At 61.3% G+C, this 16,334-nt stretch overlaps 1 protein-coding gene across 6 annotated transcripts in view; it reads right to left on the bottom strand.

The window, feature by feature from the left end:
• Window positions 1-555: 555 nt before the first annotated feature.
• Window positions 556-16,334, bottom strand: part of INPP5A (inositol polyphosphate-5-phosphatase A) — a 176,056-nt gene continuing 160,277 nt past the window's right edge. For 2 of the 6 annotated variants that reach the window (XM_060125304.1, XM_060125300.1), the window contains 4 exons: window positions 13,239-13,312; window positions 5,839-5,950; window positions 2,920-2,988; window positions 556-1,922 (listed from right to left, as the gene is read on the bottom strand). In XM_060125304.1, the coding sequence (XP_059981287.1) occupies window positions 1,719-1,922; window positions 2,920-2,988; window positions 5,839-5,950; window positions 13,239-13,312 (459 nt within the window). In that variant the 3' untranslated portion in view covers window positions 556-1,718. The other 4 variants (XM_060125301.1, XM_060125303.1, XM_060125302.1 and 1 more) reach the window with 4 other exon arrangements.

Below are 16,334 nucleotides of genomic sequence, written 5' to 3'. Positions count from 1 at the left end.
GAAGACCACCCCATCCGTGCAGACTCTGGACGCTCCACGTGGCTGCATAACTGTTGTGTTAATTTTAAAAACTGAATATAAAGGGTTGTATTACTGTAAGAAAGATTCTTCTTGGAAGGCATTACTGAAAATGTTAAAGAGAAATGTAAAAGGCTGAAGTTTTGTTTTTTGGATGTTTTTTGCTACATGGCTGCATCAATTTAAAAAACAGACGTTTTTCACTGGCTGGTTTTCTAAGGGAGCATTAATTTTTTTTCAAAATTTATGTGAGTGAACTCTTCTTTCAGCTCAAGAGCAAAGGAATTTCCAGTTTTAAAGTTTGAGGAAAGCAACACATTTATGTAATCTCATTTAAACAACGCTGAGGGGTAAGTCCCAGCAGTAACCTCTGCAGTAAAATCCGAAAGATGATCTTTCTGCTCTCAGGCCAGAGCTCAGCTCTGCAACAGTACCCGACAGTGGAGTCCAGGATCGCCGAGAGCCACGAGCGTAGCCTGCACCGCAGGCTACAACGGGCCGGAGCACGGGAGGAGGAAACGCAAAGCAGACGGGATGTTTTCACCACGATCGATTTTATTGCTTAGGGACCGGAGCGGTCATTTCCAAAGGCCTCCTGAGTGACCAACAGCTGAAACCCCGCTGCACAGAATCGCCGTGAGTCGGCCAGAGCAGGGCGACCACAGCTCGACACAGACCCCGACGGTACGGTCAAGGACACAGGTTCGGCACGTGGACGCCAGCTCACTTGCAACGGTTGTGATTTATCTAAAGCAAGCTTCTACCCAGTGCCTTCACCCAGCCCAGGAGTTCTGTAGTGTTAAAGCAAGTTAATAAAACATTCGTTTGTGTTTCATCCGTGGGCCCTGGGACCACCTCTCACGGCTCCGCCGGGTGCCAGGAGCAAGTACGTGCAGCAGGGTTACGACAGGTCATTAGAGGTTCAGCGTCCAAGGACGCGTACAGCTTGTTTCTCTGGATATTTTTATACACAGGCCACGTTACAAGCGGTTTCTATCGGAAGCAGACTAGCTATTTTTATTTCTCCCATGATATTATTGTTTTATGTAGAATACTTGGCACCATAGAACGGTAACAAAAGACAGACAAAACGGTTTACAAAATTCTTAAAAGGTACACCCGAGCGAGCTATAAACTTCACATTCAGTTCTTGATATGAGACAGAAAAAGGCCTAGGAGTGTCCAGCTGCTCGTATGGACGTGCTGTGGTCGGTCTGACCCCTGACGTCTCTGCTGGGTCGTAGTACTTGTTTTGTAGCTTTGTGTGTTGACGTGCACGTAACCAGACCCCTAGGCGCCAATTCTACCTGCTGATATGACACTCAAGCGTTCATACTGGAAAGTATATTTAGCGTAAGTTTTGGTAAGGTTTATAAATTATTTTTAAAAAGTATATATTTATATATATTTATATATATAAAAATGGAAAGCAGCCGCAGTGTGATTCAGAAACCATGTGACTAACAGGGAACAGGGGCCCCCAGAAGCGAGAGCGAGGCCACGCCGCCGGCCGGCAGAGCCCCCGCCACCCCGCCACGGAGGGGACTCCGAGCCCTGTGGGGTTTCTACGCCGGAGAAGCTCCTCCACGCTGACAATGATTAAAAATCGAAAACCGTGAAGTCTAAAATGCAGAATCTCTTTGCTGTCTATTAGAGTTTTGGCAACAGGACTGTGACTTATTTAAAAAATCCCAATGTTTCTACTTGATGTCACACGAGCAGACACGACAGTGAGGTATGTGAGGCTTGTCCGGAGCGCCGTCCGGGGCTGAAGCGACGTGTGGGGCCGGCCGTCTAGCAGTGGCGCTCAGGCGGGTCTGTCGATGCAGCTGTCGGAGCACGTGGCTCCTCGTGCTGCAGGGAGGTCTCGCCGGGGGTCCCCTCGTGGCGCTGGCATCGCTTCCCTGCCATGGAATCAGCCATTTGTTAAGGGGACAGACACACCACAAAAAGCTCAGAAAGGTGAACTCGAGGGAGGAGGCATATTTACCACCAGTTCACTGCACCACACAACACTTGTGCACACGTGCGTGAGGTTTACCTGCCCCGGGCGCCATGCGGAAGGCCAGGAACACGGGCTGCAGCGGGAGAAGAGAGGCTGTCAGAACCGGGCGCCCAGACCCCGCTCCCGGGCTTCCCGGCCGCGGCCCGCAGGCCCAGCGCCGGGCCCCAGTTCCCGAGGAGCTGGTGGGACTGGGCGACCAGAGGCTAGAGGCAAAGGGCCTTCGCGTTCTCTAAAGACGGTGTTGTTTCCAGATAAAGACAACGTGAGAGCTGATTTCAGGCCCAAAGAACACGGGGAAGGACAGAGCCCGTCCTGGGATCCGGCCCACTGGGCAGTGTGGGCGACCCGCCCAGAGGCCCTGAAAATGGGAAACGGTGAACGTCTCTCACGTGGCTGATGGTGACACACGACCCGTCACCACACGCCCCTCGGAGGGGCCCGGGCCAGTCACACGTACAAAGTTAGTCCCGGAACAAATACTCGGTGTTTCCCCCGAGGCACTGGGTCGGTGACACGCCCGTCTCCCGCCCGCACTGGTGGTGGGTGGTCGCCATCAGAAGCCAGGAAGGTACTTGAGTGCAGGAAACGGCCCCCAGAACTAGCCAGTGGTGGACACAGCCTCCTTCTACAAACAGTAACACTGCGTATTTTATCCTCCTGTGACCAGTCACTTCTGCCTTCTCATCTACCTGCCTGTTTAGCCCCTACCTACCTCCCTTCTGGTATTTTATTAAAGTTAAATAAAAACAGACCAACTTGGCCTCCTCTGTGAAGCAGACGAAGGAGGTGGAGAAGAGGGGCAGTAGAAGCAGAGCCCACCACGGCCCCCAGCCTGGGAAGCCCACCACGGCCCGCCCCTCGGGCCCAGCCCCCAGACCGCGGCACGGCTCTGTCACCTTGTGGTCTCCCATGCAGACACTGGGCCCGATGTGGTCGTAGGTGACAACCTTCTCCTCGCTCTCCGACTGGGAAAAGCAAACAGAGGGAGAGGCATGGGAGGCGGAAATGGTGGGGTTTCCTGGGAGAGCAGTGAGCGGGACGCAGCCCAGCGATGCTCCGCCCGTGGCCACCCCGCCCACGTCTCCGTGGGGCTCTGGCCGGCTCAGAGCCGCCAGTGTGCCTCTGGGCCCTAGGAGGGAGGTCCGGGCAGTCCGGGCAGCACCTCGGCACCTGGCTGTCCCAGGTGGGAGGGCTCCGGCCTTGGGAGGTGGCGACACGGGCCGCTGGTGTGGAGCCCGAGCTCCCCTCTGCCTCTGGGCCGGGCCCTGGACCATGCTCGCCGCAGTCGGGGCAGCTGTGAGCTTTCTTTCCAGCCGTGCCCCCGGCACTGAGGAAGCCCACCGGTTCCTGTTTGCCCTGTTGCCATTTGTTGGTGACCCAGAACTCCCTGTTCAAACGAGAACAGACTCCCCGAACGCCACGCTGCCGCACCCAGCGGTCTGCGCCCAGTGACGCAGGGCTGTGTGCACAGGGCGCCCTCCCTCCTCTGCCGGCCTACAGGCACCTCAACTCCAGGTGTGCGGCCAAGGCTGTGTTCCCGCGGTCGGTCGGCTGTGGCTCCGGCTGGGCCAGGGTTTCACACCCTCGGCTGAAGCGACTGAGACTATAAACTGAATCATCTTTAATGCAGCGGGAAGCTTAAGGTCAGATTTCCCTTCCAGCACGGTCGCTGCCAGAAGGCATAAAGAGAGACCCTCTGCGCATCCTTCGCCATCACAGCACCTCCCCGGAGTGGGGAAACGCTCAAGCGCAGCGTGGTAATTTACAAAGGCAGCATGAAACTGTGATTTCCAAGTGCACAATCGTGAGACAGATAAACAAATTAGCGGGCGCCGCACACCTCGCCGCGCGTTCATCAGCACGCCCGCCACCTCCGTGTTCCGGGGCCGGGAAGCAGAAGGAACATGATGCCGAGGTGACCGAGCGTAGCGTGGCATGATGGATGACGCCGCGGAAGCTGTTCGCGCCACGGCCAGGGGGCTGGCGACGCCTGCCGCCCGCCGGGCAGCCCCCAGGGGAAGGCCTGCCGGGGCTCCCCCCCCACCAAGGAAGGCGCTGGGCCCTCCCCACACTGGGCCACCCAGCCGAGCTCTGTCCCCGCTGTGTCTGCAGCATCAAATCTCGGGCCCCGAAGCTGCCATGATGTGAACGCAGGTAACACAGCCTGCAGTGCCGCCTTCTGCTGGACGCGTCTGCAGCCCTGGGCAACCCCCTCACCATCCTATGCACTCCTGCTGTCTTGGTGGGTTTACCGCAGGATGTCTTTTTCCCTGGAAGAGGACACTCACCTCTTCTCTGCGCCCCGAGGCCCCTGAGGCACTCTCTCTGGACGCAGCCCTGTGCTCAGCTCGCCTGCCGGTGTGAGCCGCTATGTCCTCACATGGCATCTCAGGGCCCCAAGGGCAGGCCCAGCAGAGAGGGCAGGGCTGCATCCGGGGCCGGGCACCAGGCATGCTTGCCCGGGTCTGTGTGGTCAGGGCCAGTGTCCCGTGCAGCTCCCTTCGGGAAGGCTGCTTGTGGGAGTAGCCCAGCCAGCGCCTGTCCTCTGTGATGTGCTCTGGGGGCGGGTGTGTCACAGCCGGGCGCAGGCCCTTGCCCCCAGGCCCCGTCAGAGCAAGCTCACCGCAGACCCGATGCGTCCCCACCTCCAACCCGGGCCCAGCGGCCTCCCTCCCCACGCACCCGGGGGCTCTGGCTCAAGGCAGAGCGTGGAGGGCCGGCCCGCCCCGGAAAGGCCAGCAGCGGGGCCTCCTGGAGGGGGGCTGCAGGGGCTGCTGAGCAGGGGGACGGGCGTGCACCTGGGCAGGCCAAGGGGGCTCTGCCCTCCTGGCTGCGTCTCTGGGTAAAGGGCCCGGGGCCCAGTGGCACAGACAGGGCTCCTTGCAGCAGCCTCGGGGGCTGTGGAGGGTGGTGACTAGAGCCCAAAACGTACTGGGTTGAGGTTGGGGGATGGCCTGGGCCGTGGGGACCTCCTGCCCCCTCCTAACTGGCGGCCCACATCACGCAGAGGCCAGACCGCTGCCCTGATGAATCAATGCACCTCGTTATTATATTTTTTCACTGATGGGGTTGACAAAACCAATGCAGATATTGATTCTCTAGAGCAGTCCTCTTGTGTTAAATGTGGGCATTGAAAAACCCCGGGAGATCGAGAAGCTCCAGGAAGCTCAAACTCTCCGCACCCGGTCTCACGGGGCTGCCTCCTGAGCGCTGGCCGTGCACCCGGTCTCACGGGGCTGCCTCCTGAGCGCTGGCCGTGCACCCGGTCTCACGGGGCTGCCTCCTGAGCGCTGGCCGTGCACCCGGTCTCACGGGGCTGCCTCCTGAGCGCTGGCCGTGCACCCGGTCTCACGGGGCTGCCTCCTGAGCGCTGGCCGTGCACCCGGTCTCACGGGGCTGCCTCCTGAGCGCTGGCCGTGCCGGTCGCACGGGGCTGCCTCCTGAGCGCTGGCCGTGCACCCGGTCTCACGGGGCTGCCTCCTGAGTGCTGGCCGTGCATCTGCAACTTCTCAAGCCCCAGTGTGACTCTGGCTCTGATTTACAACTTAGGAAAATAAGGACGGACTTCATAGCTCCCAAGCTCTTTCGAAGACAAGAGCTCATTGACTCCCCCGAGGACACAATAAACTAAAACGATTCCTAAAGCACTGGTGACAGTTTATGCCTATTTGGAATCCAGAAAGACACTGGAGATCGGGCTCCATCCCAGCCCCGAGAACGGGGTCAGGGCTCATCCGGGCCGGCAGGAGGGCACGTCCCCTGGCCCGAGGCTCCCCACCCGCCCGGGCTCTGGCCCGCGCAGCCCTCACACTTACCCTCAGAATCAGCTCCTTGGCGGACGGGGACATAAGGACACGGTCACACCAGGCGGGGCACCGGGTGTTCATGTACTGCCTGCCCTGGCTGGAGTCCTCACTGTATGGGTAGCTGGGGAGACAGGACAGGAAGGCACCGGTCAGCAGCCACGGGGCCCCTCCTCCAGCCCCTCCTCCGCGCCCGGGGGAGGGTGGTGTGGGCTCTGCCCCACGCACCTCAGAAAGGCCGAGCCTGTCCAGGGTGAGAACAGGCAGATGGAAGTTTCCAGAATAAAGTCAAAGGACTGTCCCCCCCAGCACTTCAGATAAACCCTCCCCAAGGACGTGGACACGTCTATTGAACTTGGTTTTATTTCTGGATGCGGCCTACAGCCCAACGAAAACCTGCCCAGGAGCCTACGGACGCCTGGGCCCAGACTGACGCACACCCTTGTCCCACCGAGGCGTCCAACTCAGGAAGCGCCCAGGTGCCCGGGGCCGTGGCCTTGGACCTTCGCTGTGGCGGAGTGTGTGCCTGGCCCTGACTTACAGCCCTGGCCGCACGGGCCCTTCTTCCCGCCCACCGGCCCGGTGCGGCAGCGGGGAGACGCCTGGGGCCCCTTGGGAATGGGGCCACCGCAGCCGACCGACTGCCATGGCGAGAAGCAGGTGGGGCCTGTGACCACCAGCTGAGCCCCCGACACCCCGACACTAGCCGCCTGGCTGAGGCCCGGAACTCACCGGAACCTCCGGCTCCGGGCTCTGCACTGCCCACCGTGGGCATTTTGATTGGGCTGCACTGAACTAACAGCAGGTGCATTTAACCAGAATGAACTAACGGGCTTTGGGGGACCCTCAGCCGTGCTCCCTGCACACCCATGAGGATGGCGGGTCTGCTTTCTCGGGGTGCATCTCCTATGGCCTTCAATACAGTCTAAATTTTTTCCTTGCCAAGGTCTAATGTGCTTTTTAGACCAGCTCCAAAATACCACATGGTATTTGCTGTGAATGGCACTGTACTCTCTGTTAAATTTTCCTGTGCTTTCAGCTGGAGGAGAAAAATGCCACTGTCTCCCTGAGCTGCTCTGTCCTGGGCACCTGCTCGCGTGGGGCCTCTGCCCCTCCTCCCTCCCTCTGTGGCCCGTGGTCAGGGTCCGCAGAACCTGAGTTAACGGCTCTCAGCCTACTCCATCCTCCAGAGTGTTCCACACACTCTCGTCAGAAACGGTGACTTACGGCCCCAGGCCCTGCAGGAATTTAGTTCATTGCAGACCCAAAGCAGCATCATGGCTACAAACATAACGTCCCTCATCTCTGCTTCTAACAGCATCACCCTTGCTGACAGCACAGAGCGCTGACCACCCTACAACGTCCTTCAGGGAAAAGGGGGGCCAACGGCGGGCCTGTCCAGGCACGTCCCAGCCTAGCTTGGCTGTGGTCCTGAAGGAGCGACGCTTGCCCACCCCATCCTCCCGGGAGCTGCAGGAATCGGGGTCCGCACGGGCCGACCCTGAGTGTCCAGAGCAGGATGTGCTGAGCACAGAGCAAGCCCCCAGCCCCCTCCACTGGAGGCCAAGCTCAGGGGAGAGAGCGGCCGGCAGGGCTGTGGCCAGGGCTAGGAAGGTCGTGTGCTCTGAGCCCACCCAAGCTGGTCCTTGACCGTGAGGCGGGGCAGGCCAGGTTCACCCGGTGGGACATCTGCGGTCAACAGGAGGTCTGGGAGGTGGAGCCGGCCACCCCGGGCCTCGCCCACGTTCCCTGCCAGGCAGGAGCCGCGCAGACGCGCGCTGCTCCAGGAGTGCTGAACGGGCCGGCTCAAAGCATCCCTCAGAGACGCAGCGCAGACGGGAGTGGGATAGAGTCCCGGGGGCTTCAGGAACCACCACGTGACCCTCAGCTGCACCTATGACGTTGTTGCTACGGGAAAGCCCTCGGGAGCCCTGGCCATCGGGGGTCCCACTGAGGCTGCACCCCAATGCCCACAGAGCCCCCTGGGGACCTGCCCAGGGCAAGCGTCCTGCATTAGAAACAGCACGAAAAGCCCACTCAGGTAAGTGACGGACAGTCCCCACGCACACCGCAGAGCCATCGTCACAGGGTGTCCGGGCCCGAGTCCAGACCCCCGTCCACCACCAGGAGCTGACTGACGGGCCATCACGGGGACAGTCAGCCTGGTGAGGAGTAACAGGGAAGGACCCGGGAGGCCCGGAGCCGTGACAAGCTTCCCCCCGGGCCTTCAGTCCGTGTTCTCAACCTTGCTGCTGCCGTGGGGCCTGCCCACGTGTGATTCAGCGGGCAAAAGAAGCTGGCCGTGAGGGGCGCCCTGGCCGGGACGGGCAGGGTGGTTGGGGGCGGCACCCTCACCCCACGGACCGGGGGCCCTTGCTGTGGACAGACTCCCGGAAGGGGCCAGCCACTCCCAGAGCCAGGCCAGGAGTGAGCAGGGCGGTGCCGGTGCAGACGGGCCGGGCAAGGCCGGCATGGGCCCGAGAGGGGGGCCCTGCCCAGGCCACTCCGAGGATGGCCCAGCACTGCCTGCCGGGGCTGCCGATGATTAATGCTCGCTGCACACGCGGACTTATCTGAAAGCAAACGCTGCGCAGGGCGGGGACGTGGGACGGAGCCGCTGGCCTGGCCCCGCACAGTGGGGAGTGACGCGACAACGAATGGCCCTGCGATAAAGCTAACAATCGCCCACCTGTCCGCCCAGCGCCTCGGGCTCCTTCCCGCAGGATGCAGGATGTGGGCAAGCGGCCCCCTTGCCAGGGTGCTGCCGACAAGGCTCGGCCTGCATCTGAGCGGCGGGCAGGCGGGTGGTGTCACCAGGGCCCGAGGCCAGCAGCCAGGCCGCAGAGGCACAAAGGCCCACTGTGTCGGCCGCCCGACTCCGCAGGGCCGGCCGCCGTGCGCGAGAGACACGGGCTCAGGAGGACCCTGAGGGTGGAGGGGGCGGGGGCCCCTGCACCTGGCCAGACAGGCCCAGTTCTCACCGAAGCGGGAGGCGGAGAATTGGGGGTGCTGGGGGAGACCCTCCTGGGCTTCTCGCTCGGGGAGAACGTGAGTGTTCCCAAGTCATGGCCCTGCTGAGGGCAGACGGGCCCGCGCGGCCAGCGAATCGGCAGACCGTCCACCCGTGCGTGGCAGCCCCGGAGGCCGGCAGGCAGTGGCCGCGCAGGAACTCAGTTTCCAAACACCTGAGACTCCTGGGAAAGAAAAGGAGGCGGAAGGAAGCTGCCCCTGAACTGGGCAATAACATTCACACTGCCGTGGGGAGGAGGGGCCCGTGGTCAGAGCCACAGAGCTGACCCGGCTCTGTGGACACAGGTGCCCACAGCATCCCCGTGGGGTGACCGGCGGCTTCCCAAGTAACCGGTGCCCTGGCCCTTCGCCCCTCAGCGCTGGCCCCCGTGCCTCAGTGTGGGCCGTGTCCACCCGGGGCTCGGTGACCAGCTGGACAAGCTTCCTGGCTCCCTTCCCAAGAACCAGGCCGGGCACACAGCAGGGAGCTCAGCCTTTTTGTCCAAATGTCACCATCTTATATTTATCGTTACAGACAGGAATCTATAGATGGTCCAAAGTTGAATTATGGCCCAAAAAGAAGTCTGAAAGGTGCCTCCAAATCTTTAATATAAAAATAAATGTATCCACTGAAGAGAGACGGCCTCCTCTGGCCAGAGCCGTGTGGTATAGTTCATCCCCGTGTTGCGTATATTTTTGCCGTGTGGTATATTTCATCCCCGTGTTGCGTATATTTTTGCCGTGTGATATATTTCATCCCCGTGTTGTGATATATTTCATCCCTGTGTTGTGATATATCTCATCCCCGTGTTATGTATATTTTTGTCTTTTTCGAAAGCTCTCACTGGATCTTTTTCTGTAAGTAACTTGCCCAGTAAAAAACTCTTTCCCACCGTGGAGTGTTTTTGTCCGTCCTTGGGAAGGTGTGACTTTTCTCTGGCGAGGTGTGTACCTGACTGTGCGTCTGTCCACCTCCCCGGTCAGCTTCACTCTGAGGCACACGTGTCACGCAGGGCCACAAGCGCAGGGGCCGCAGCACCCCTCCACCCCCCGGCGGTTCCCGCGCCACAGACAGCAGCGCCCGGCCCCTTGGTTCCCGCTGCTCCCAGGTCCGCGGGGAGCAGCGGTCCGGCCGCTTCAGTGGCCGACATCTATCCGCTAAAGGCGGCGTTTTGGTTACTTCCAGGTTTGGGGAGTTCTCGGCCGTGACGTGTGGACCCCCAGGGGCCCCGAGACCCTGTCAGGGGCTGGAAGGTAAGCTCTATGTTTGCGATTACACGGAGACGCTGCTTGCTGTTGTCATGGTGTTGGGGGCGGTCCCCTCCTCAGCCCCACCCAGGCGAAGCCACGCGAATGCTTCCTTGATTGAATCTCAGGCCTGGGAGACACAGTTCAGGAGTCAGTGGGACGAGAGGGGAGCGTGTGGGGCGCATCCCGCCACCTCTGGGAATTCTCTAGCCTCAGTGATGGGAGGCTTCCTGCGGCGGGGGCGGTTCTGAGGGCGCAGGTGGGCAGCAGCGCTCCACAGTGACTTGGGTCCAGGGCAGAGCTGCGTGCAGGGCCGCGGGAGGATTCCACACCACGGGAAGCCTGCTGCCACCACATTAGTGGAAAAGGCAGCTAAGCCATCTCATATTCATACTTTGATCTCTTTATTTTAAAACCAACGACAGTAACTCAGAAAGACACTCTACGTTAGAAACTCCCTGCTGGTTGCACGGGGCAGGCTTTGGTGGTCACCTCTGAGGCGTCCCAAAGCACTGCCACTCACGCCGGGCCATCCTGGGGAGAGGAAAGGGGGGCTCCCGCGATCGGCCCAAATCCGGGTTGAGAGTGGGAGCCGCAAGCGGACGCTGGGCCGGAGAGCAGGGAGGGTGGACAGGATGACAACGCAGGACGCGGTAAGCTGACTGTCGCCTCGTCCACGGCAAACAACCGGCCTCGAGGCCGGTCACACAGACAGACCAGGTGGGCACGGCTCATGCCAGCGCCAGCGTCACGCTCTTTGCCCACCAGTTATTCTGAGCACGAACTTATAGCCTTTTACGTCACCAGCACGTGGAAACACCACGTGGCCTTAAAGGCCTTCATTTGGCCTGGTCCCGAGTGCCGTCCCTGGACACTTGGGGTTGGCGGGCATCATCTGGAGCGCAGGGTGGGCCCCGGAGGGTCTCTATGGCGGGCACCCCGTGCGCCCACTAGCCTGGCCTGGCCGCGCTCCCTGCCTCTACCCCACCCCGCCGGTCACTTCGTGGTTGTCCCTCACGAAGGTGCAAAACTGTCCCCGAGGCTGAGAAGAACGAGAATTGAAGGCTCTACAAACGCCTGAAACATTAGCACCTCTTCCAGCAAAGTGACACACAGCATTGAGTTACAATCCGTTAGGAGTGGAGTTCTGTGAGCCCGCGGAGAACAGTCACGAGCGCCTCTGCTCGAGAAACGCGCCCCCGCCCCCTCGCTCTCCTTAGGAGACCTGTCTGCTCGAGCATCTCTGAGGACTGTCCCGGGTATGCGATTAGCCACAGCCTGGAGCGACGGGGGCCCCGGTGGCCTCCACTCCAGGCTCTGCACTGACCCCGCCCCCAGCCCCTGGCCCCCAGCAGCTGAGCGCTCGCCTCCACCAGAACGGGGAACAGGACTCCGCAGCCAGTTTGCGGTGAGTCCACTGCTTGGATAACAAAGGCAAAAGGCGCAGAAAGGTTCTGAAAACCAGGCGCGACGGCCAGAGGATGCTGCTCAGGACACCCTGCGCCCGCGGCGCTGCCCACTGGCACCAGGGATGCCCATGGCTCTCGCTAATTCCCCGACTGACAAGCTGGCAAACAGGCCTCACAGAGAGGAGAGCTGGGTGAGGACAGGCACGATGGCCTGGGGGGGGACGTCCCTTCCAGGGGGACGGCCCTTGCTTCCTGGAGACCGCCAGCCGGGGCCTGGCTGGACCACGCAGCCCTGTCCCTCCCGACTCTGGACGTGCCAATCTCTCTGCTGCCTAGGGGTGGGGGCTCGTCCCTCGGCCACCTGAGCACGGACCACGAGGTCCTGTGGCCGGTCCTGCCTGCATCTTCTGCGCCTCGCACCTGGGTGACCTTCAAGGCTGCGGCCTTTGGGAGACGCTCGAGGGGCTGACGCCAGCTCAGGGCACACGTCCACAGGGCTATGCCTTTGGCAGCCCCAGGCCCCCTCCCTCCTGGCCGGCTCCACAGCCCTGAGAGAGGCGCTGGGCCCCGGTCAAGCGGGAGGGGCGCTCCAGACCCCGGCACTACCCTCAGGAGGCGCGGCTGAACAAGTCCCTCGGGACGTCTTTCGACTTCAGCTGCCCCTGGGAGCACGGTTCACCGCACGTGATGTGTACGTTTAAAGTAGCGTCAGAGACTGAGGGCAACGTGGTGGTCAGCACCTGGACGGCATTGCTGAGGGCCGCCCTTCTGATCCTGAAACGCTGAGTCACGAGTTCACAGGTGTTGGAGCCGCTGCTGGGGGCTCACCAGGCACCCCAAGGGCCCAGGTCCCTGCTTCTCTGGCCCCTGAACCTCGCACTGCTGGTCTGGGCGCCGACCCTGAGCTGCGAGCGCCCGGCCACCTTGGCCAGAGCCTGGACCCGTAGCGAGTCCCATGTCCAGTGGATGGGGGGGGGGGCCCTTCAAGCCTGCACACGTTTGACCACTGGAGTGTGGCCCAGGAAGCAGGGGGTGACCTTCAGAGGGAGCCTGAGAGGACCTGGCTCCCCAGCGCGTTCTGAGGCCAACCGTTCCTCTGACGTGGATCTGACGCGTTTACTGCCAGGCCCGACGCAGATGAGGGGGGGCCAGGCGGCGCTCTCGGCCCCACTTGCTCACCAGGTCCCGTCTACCTGAGAAAGCTTCCCTGAACCTGCCCAAGGCCCATTTTCTCCCAAGTGATAAGAATTCGTACTTGGAATCTATGAAAGGAGAGAGATGGGTGGGAGAAGCCCGTGATGGGGCATCCGTGTCTTTCCAGATGGGCCCGCGGGCTGAGCGCCCACCCGGTGTCCTGGCCACTTCGTAATCGTCTCTCTCCCCCCACCCCGGCCCTCTGCAGCCCCGGGCTGGTCGGGAGGGAACGCACTGTTATTCCTGCAGATTTCAAGACTCTGGGAACACCAGAGCAAAACCCAGCAAAAGCTTACATACCCGAGAAAGACAAACACGGACAAACCGAACCAAAACCCACGCCACGACGGTTCCAGAAAGATCCAGAACACAGAGCTGCCTGTGTGGGTCCCTCGTAGGCTAATCTGAGAGGCCATGTTGGGAGAAAGGAGCGAACAGACCCCTGCTGTGCTCAGTGGGGGGTGGGGGAGGGGGAGGAGGCACAGGTGGGCACAGACAGATGCACGGACAGGAGGACAGTTACCTGCTGGCCCAGCGAGCGGCGGTCCTTACCTGGGAGGGAACGAGATGTCCAGTTCATACAGTCTGTCCTTAAAGACAGACAGCTCTTTGTCAAATTCTAAGAGCTGCAGGAAAGAAACAGAAAAAAATATAGGGTCACTTTGGTTTGCCTCCCAGGGGGCACCAAGAAGCCCTGGGGGAGGGTCTGTCTGCAGCAGGGACCTGCAACTTCCGGGAAACAGGTGTTGCTCCAGCACCTGCCCTGCACATCACCCGGGCCGCGTGCAGGCCTCCCGAGGGCGGGCCCCCCGGGCGTGTGGCCGGAGAGACCTGGGGCACCCCGCGGGCCCTTCTGTGCGAGGCCTGCTCCGGACTCAGCCCCTCTGCCGCCGGCGCTGGACCCACACTACCTGTGCTGATTGGCCACGCAGGGCCACCTCGCCCTGCTGAGACCACGCGGTGCAGCCGCCGTGGGCGCTGGCGTCGCCTCCGAGGTGCCCACAGGCAGTGTCCAGCAGGGGGGACACCGTTTTGCCCAAACTAAGTCAAAAGAGTAAGAGCACTGACCTCACACAGGAAGATAAAAAGTAAGACCTGGCCCTGAGGGACCCTTCAGAGCCACACCCCACGGGGCACCGTGCCCCCAGGAGGGAAGGGCACTGGCAGTGTCTGGCCACCACGGCCACGCACACCCTGGGGACGCGGTCATCACTCACGTGCCCTGCAGCTGTGCGGGAGCCCGAGGCCACACCCGTCCTCTCCCTCTGCTACCTCCCCCATCACTCCCAGAGCGTGCAGTTAGCGGTGCCGTGCACACAGCAATTACCGGGCGCCAGGCTGCTACCTAAGCCACCTGCACGTGGCCCTCGCCGCTGAGCCTGCGTGCACCAGGCCAGCCATCGGCCGGTCAGAGGGAGGCAGAGAGCCTCCCCCGGCAGGAGCCCTTGATGGCGTCCGTGGTTTGCGTGGGGGGATAAACCAAAGCTCCTTTTGCATAAACGGGACCACTTCAGACACAGCTGCCTGATTTCAGTCTCACACAGGGTCCTGCAGCATCCTGGACACCCGGAGACGGGGGCACAAAGAGCCTCGGACCCTGCCTGGCGAGGCTTGGATACTGGACCCCACAGGTGACACTCGTGAGCCCGTACCTGCTGCGAAGAAGCACCCGTGGCAAACCTCACCCCACTCAGCACCCCCTGGCGGCCCTGCCAGGGGCCCTAGGGGTGCAGGGCCAGGAGAGGGATGCAGGATGGGGAGGGGCATGGGGTGGGGGAAGGGTTTTGGGATGGGGGAGGGAGGCACAGGGCAGGAGCTGTGGGTGCGGGAGGGGAAGGGCGGGGGCGGGCATGGGGGGGCGGCCGAGCCCCTCAGCTTCCCGGCCCCAGTGGCCCCTGCCTCTGCATCGAGGAGAAACACACCCCACTTCCAGGGAGCAGCCCAGGCCAAACGGCTTCCGGAAGGCTGCAGAGTTAGCGCCTCAGGGGTGCCGGGGATGGAGGAGAACTGTGTGTGTGTTGGGGGGGGGGGTGAAGCATGAGCGTGAGGCCTGGACCAGTCCTGTGCTTACACGTGTTTGCACGCATGTGGGCCTAGAGATGCCCTCGCATCACACTCGCAGGTACACACCCCCCCGCGGAGGCCGGCGAGCATGTCTCATCCACAACGCTCCAAGCGTGAATTCCTGGCCTTCGCAGGTCAGACGGGAAGACAGCCGTGATGCTGCGTGGCGGCTGCAGGCAGCCGCGACCGTCAGGAAAGGTGCATCCACGGCACCCCTGATGACTGGCCTCCTCCCCCCAGAGGACTCGGTCCAGCACCTGGGAACCTGCAGGCGGTGAGCGGCCTGAGCCTCGCCCACCGAGAGCTGCCAAGCCTTTCAGCTTCTCCCAACTTTAACTCAGACTCTTGAGAGAAGAAGAGGAACATCCTGGACACGGTAAGTCCGCGAGGCGTCCCGATGGGCTCGCCGCCCCGTCCTGTGCGCGACGGGCACACGCGTGTCCGCAGAGCCCCGTCCTGTGCGTGACGGGCACACGCGTGTCCGCAGAGCCCGCACACTTGCTCAGTGCCGCTGCTCCGGCCCCGCCGCGGGGCCTCCCGCCGATCCCTCAGTTGGCGGCGGCTGTCGCCCCCACAAGGCCCGCTGCCCGCGTCCTTCCTGTGGGGCCCTGGCGCTCGGGCTGCTCTCCATCTTCGCGTTTGGCGTTCGGCTCAGGACTCGCCGAGCTCCTGAGGACCAGGCCTTCCGGCCCCGCCTTGAGCCTCCCCGCGCTGCCTCCCAGCGACCTGTGAGGTCTGCGCGCCGCGCTGGGGTCTCAGCTCCGCCGTCCGGCTGCGTCCGTCCTGACACTTAACTCACCTGTGGAGACTTCCACCTCAGTGACCGCTGCTAGCACTTCTCATATCTTTTAATCTGCCTGCTTTTTTCAGGGTATGGTATCTGTTTATGTTTCTGATGCTTTCATGTTTTCAATACCTTTAAATCTCATCTTATAATTTTTATCAAGTATTCAGTTATCTGATGTCTGTGGACTCTGTCTACCGTGGAGTGCTTCCTACACGCTTGGTACCCGGGGCTGTGTTTTGTTCCTGCTGCCCCACGGCCCCCACGGCTCCACGCCCTGAGTCCACGGGAACGATGGGGGATGGAGCCACGGCTGCTGCCACAGGAGGCCGGTGTGAGGTGTTTCTGATTAGAAATGACAGTGCATTTCTGTTGAAAGGGTAATCTGTATCTCTCTGAGATTTTTCACAAAGTGGTAACCAATTTCACATGTATCTTTAACATTCTTCTTGATTACAAAGTGAAAAACAGAGCAGGGCGTGTGTAGACAATGATTAAGCGGCAGCTGATCGTACGTATCTGTCAGGCGCTGTCCCGGCTGCACACATTCCTCAGTTACTGCAGAGACGCCGCGCTGATAAAGGGAAAGAGCCGGAAAATCGATGCGCCCCGAGCTGGAGCAGTTGCTACACACCCAGAAAACATCTCTATCCAACAGGCCGAGCGCGGTGGAAACTCACGCGCCCTGCCCTGGGACAGCCGCAGAAAATTTAATCTCTCCAAATCCTCACCAGGGCACTCCATCCTGCAGCCCTGACAGCCACACTTATAATTAATTATACAATTTCGATGGGAATATC

This window comes from Lagenorhynchus albirostris, chromosome 16 (assembly GCF_949774975.1).
Source record: "Lagenorhynchus albirostris chromosome 16, mLagAlb1.1, whole genome shotgun sequence".
NCBI lineage: Eukaryota > Metazoa > Chordata > Mammalia > Artiodactyla > Delphinidae > Lagenorhynchus > Lagenorhynchus albirostris.
The sequence above is the reverse complement of the archived record's forward strand: the minus strand, read 5'-3'. Positions and strand labels throughout refer to the sequence as shown.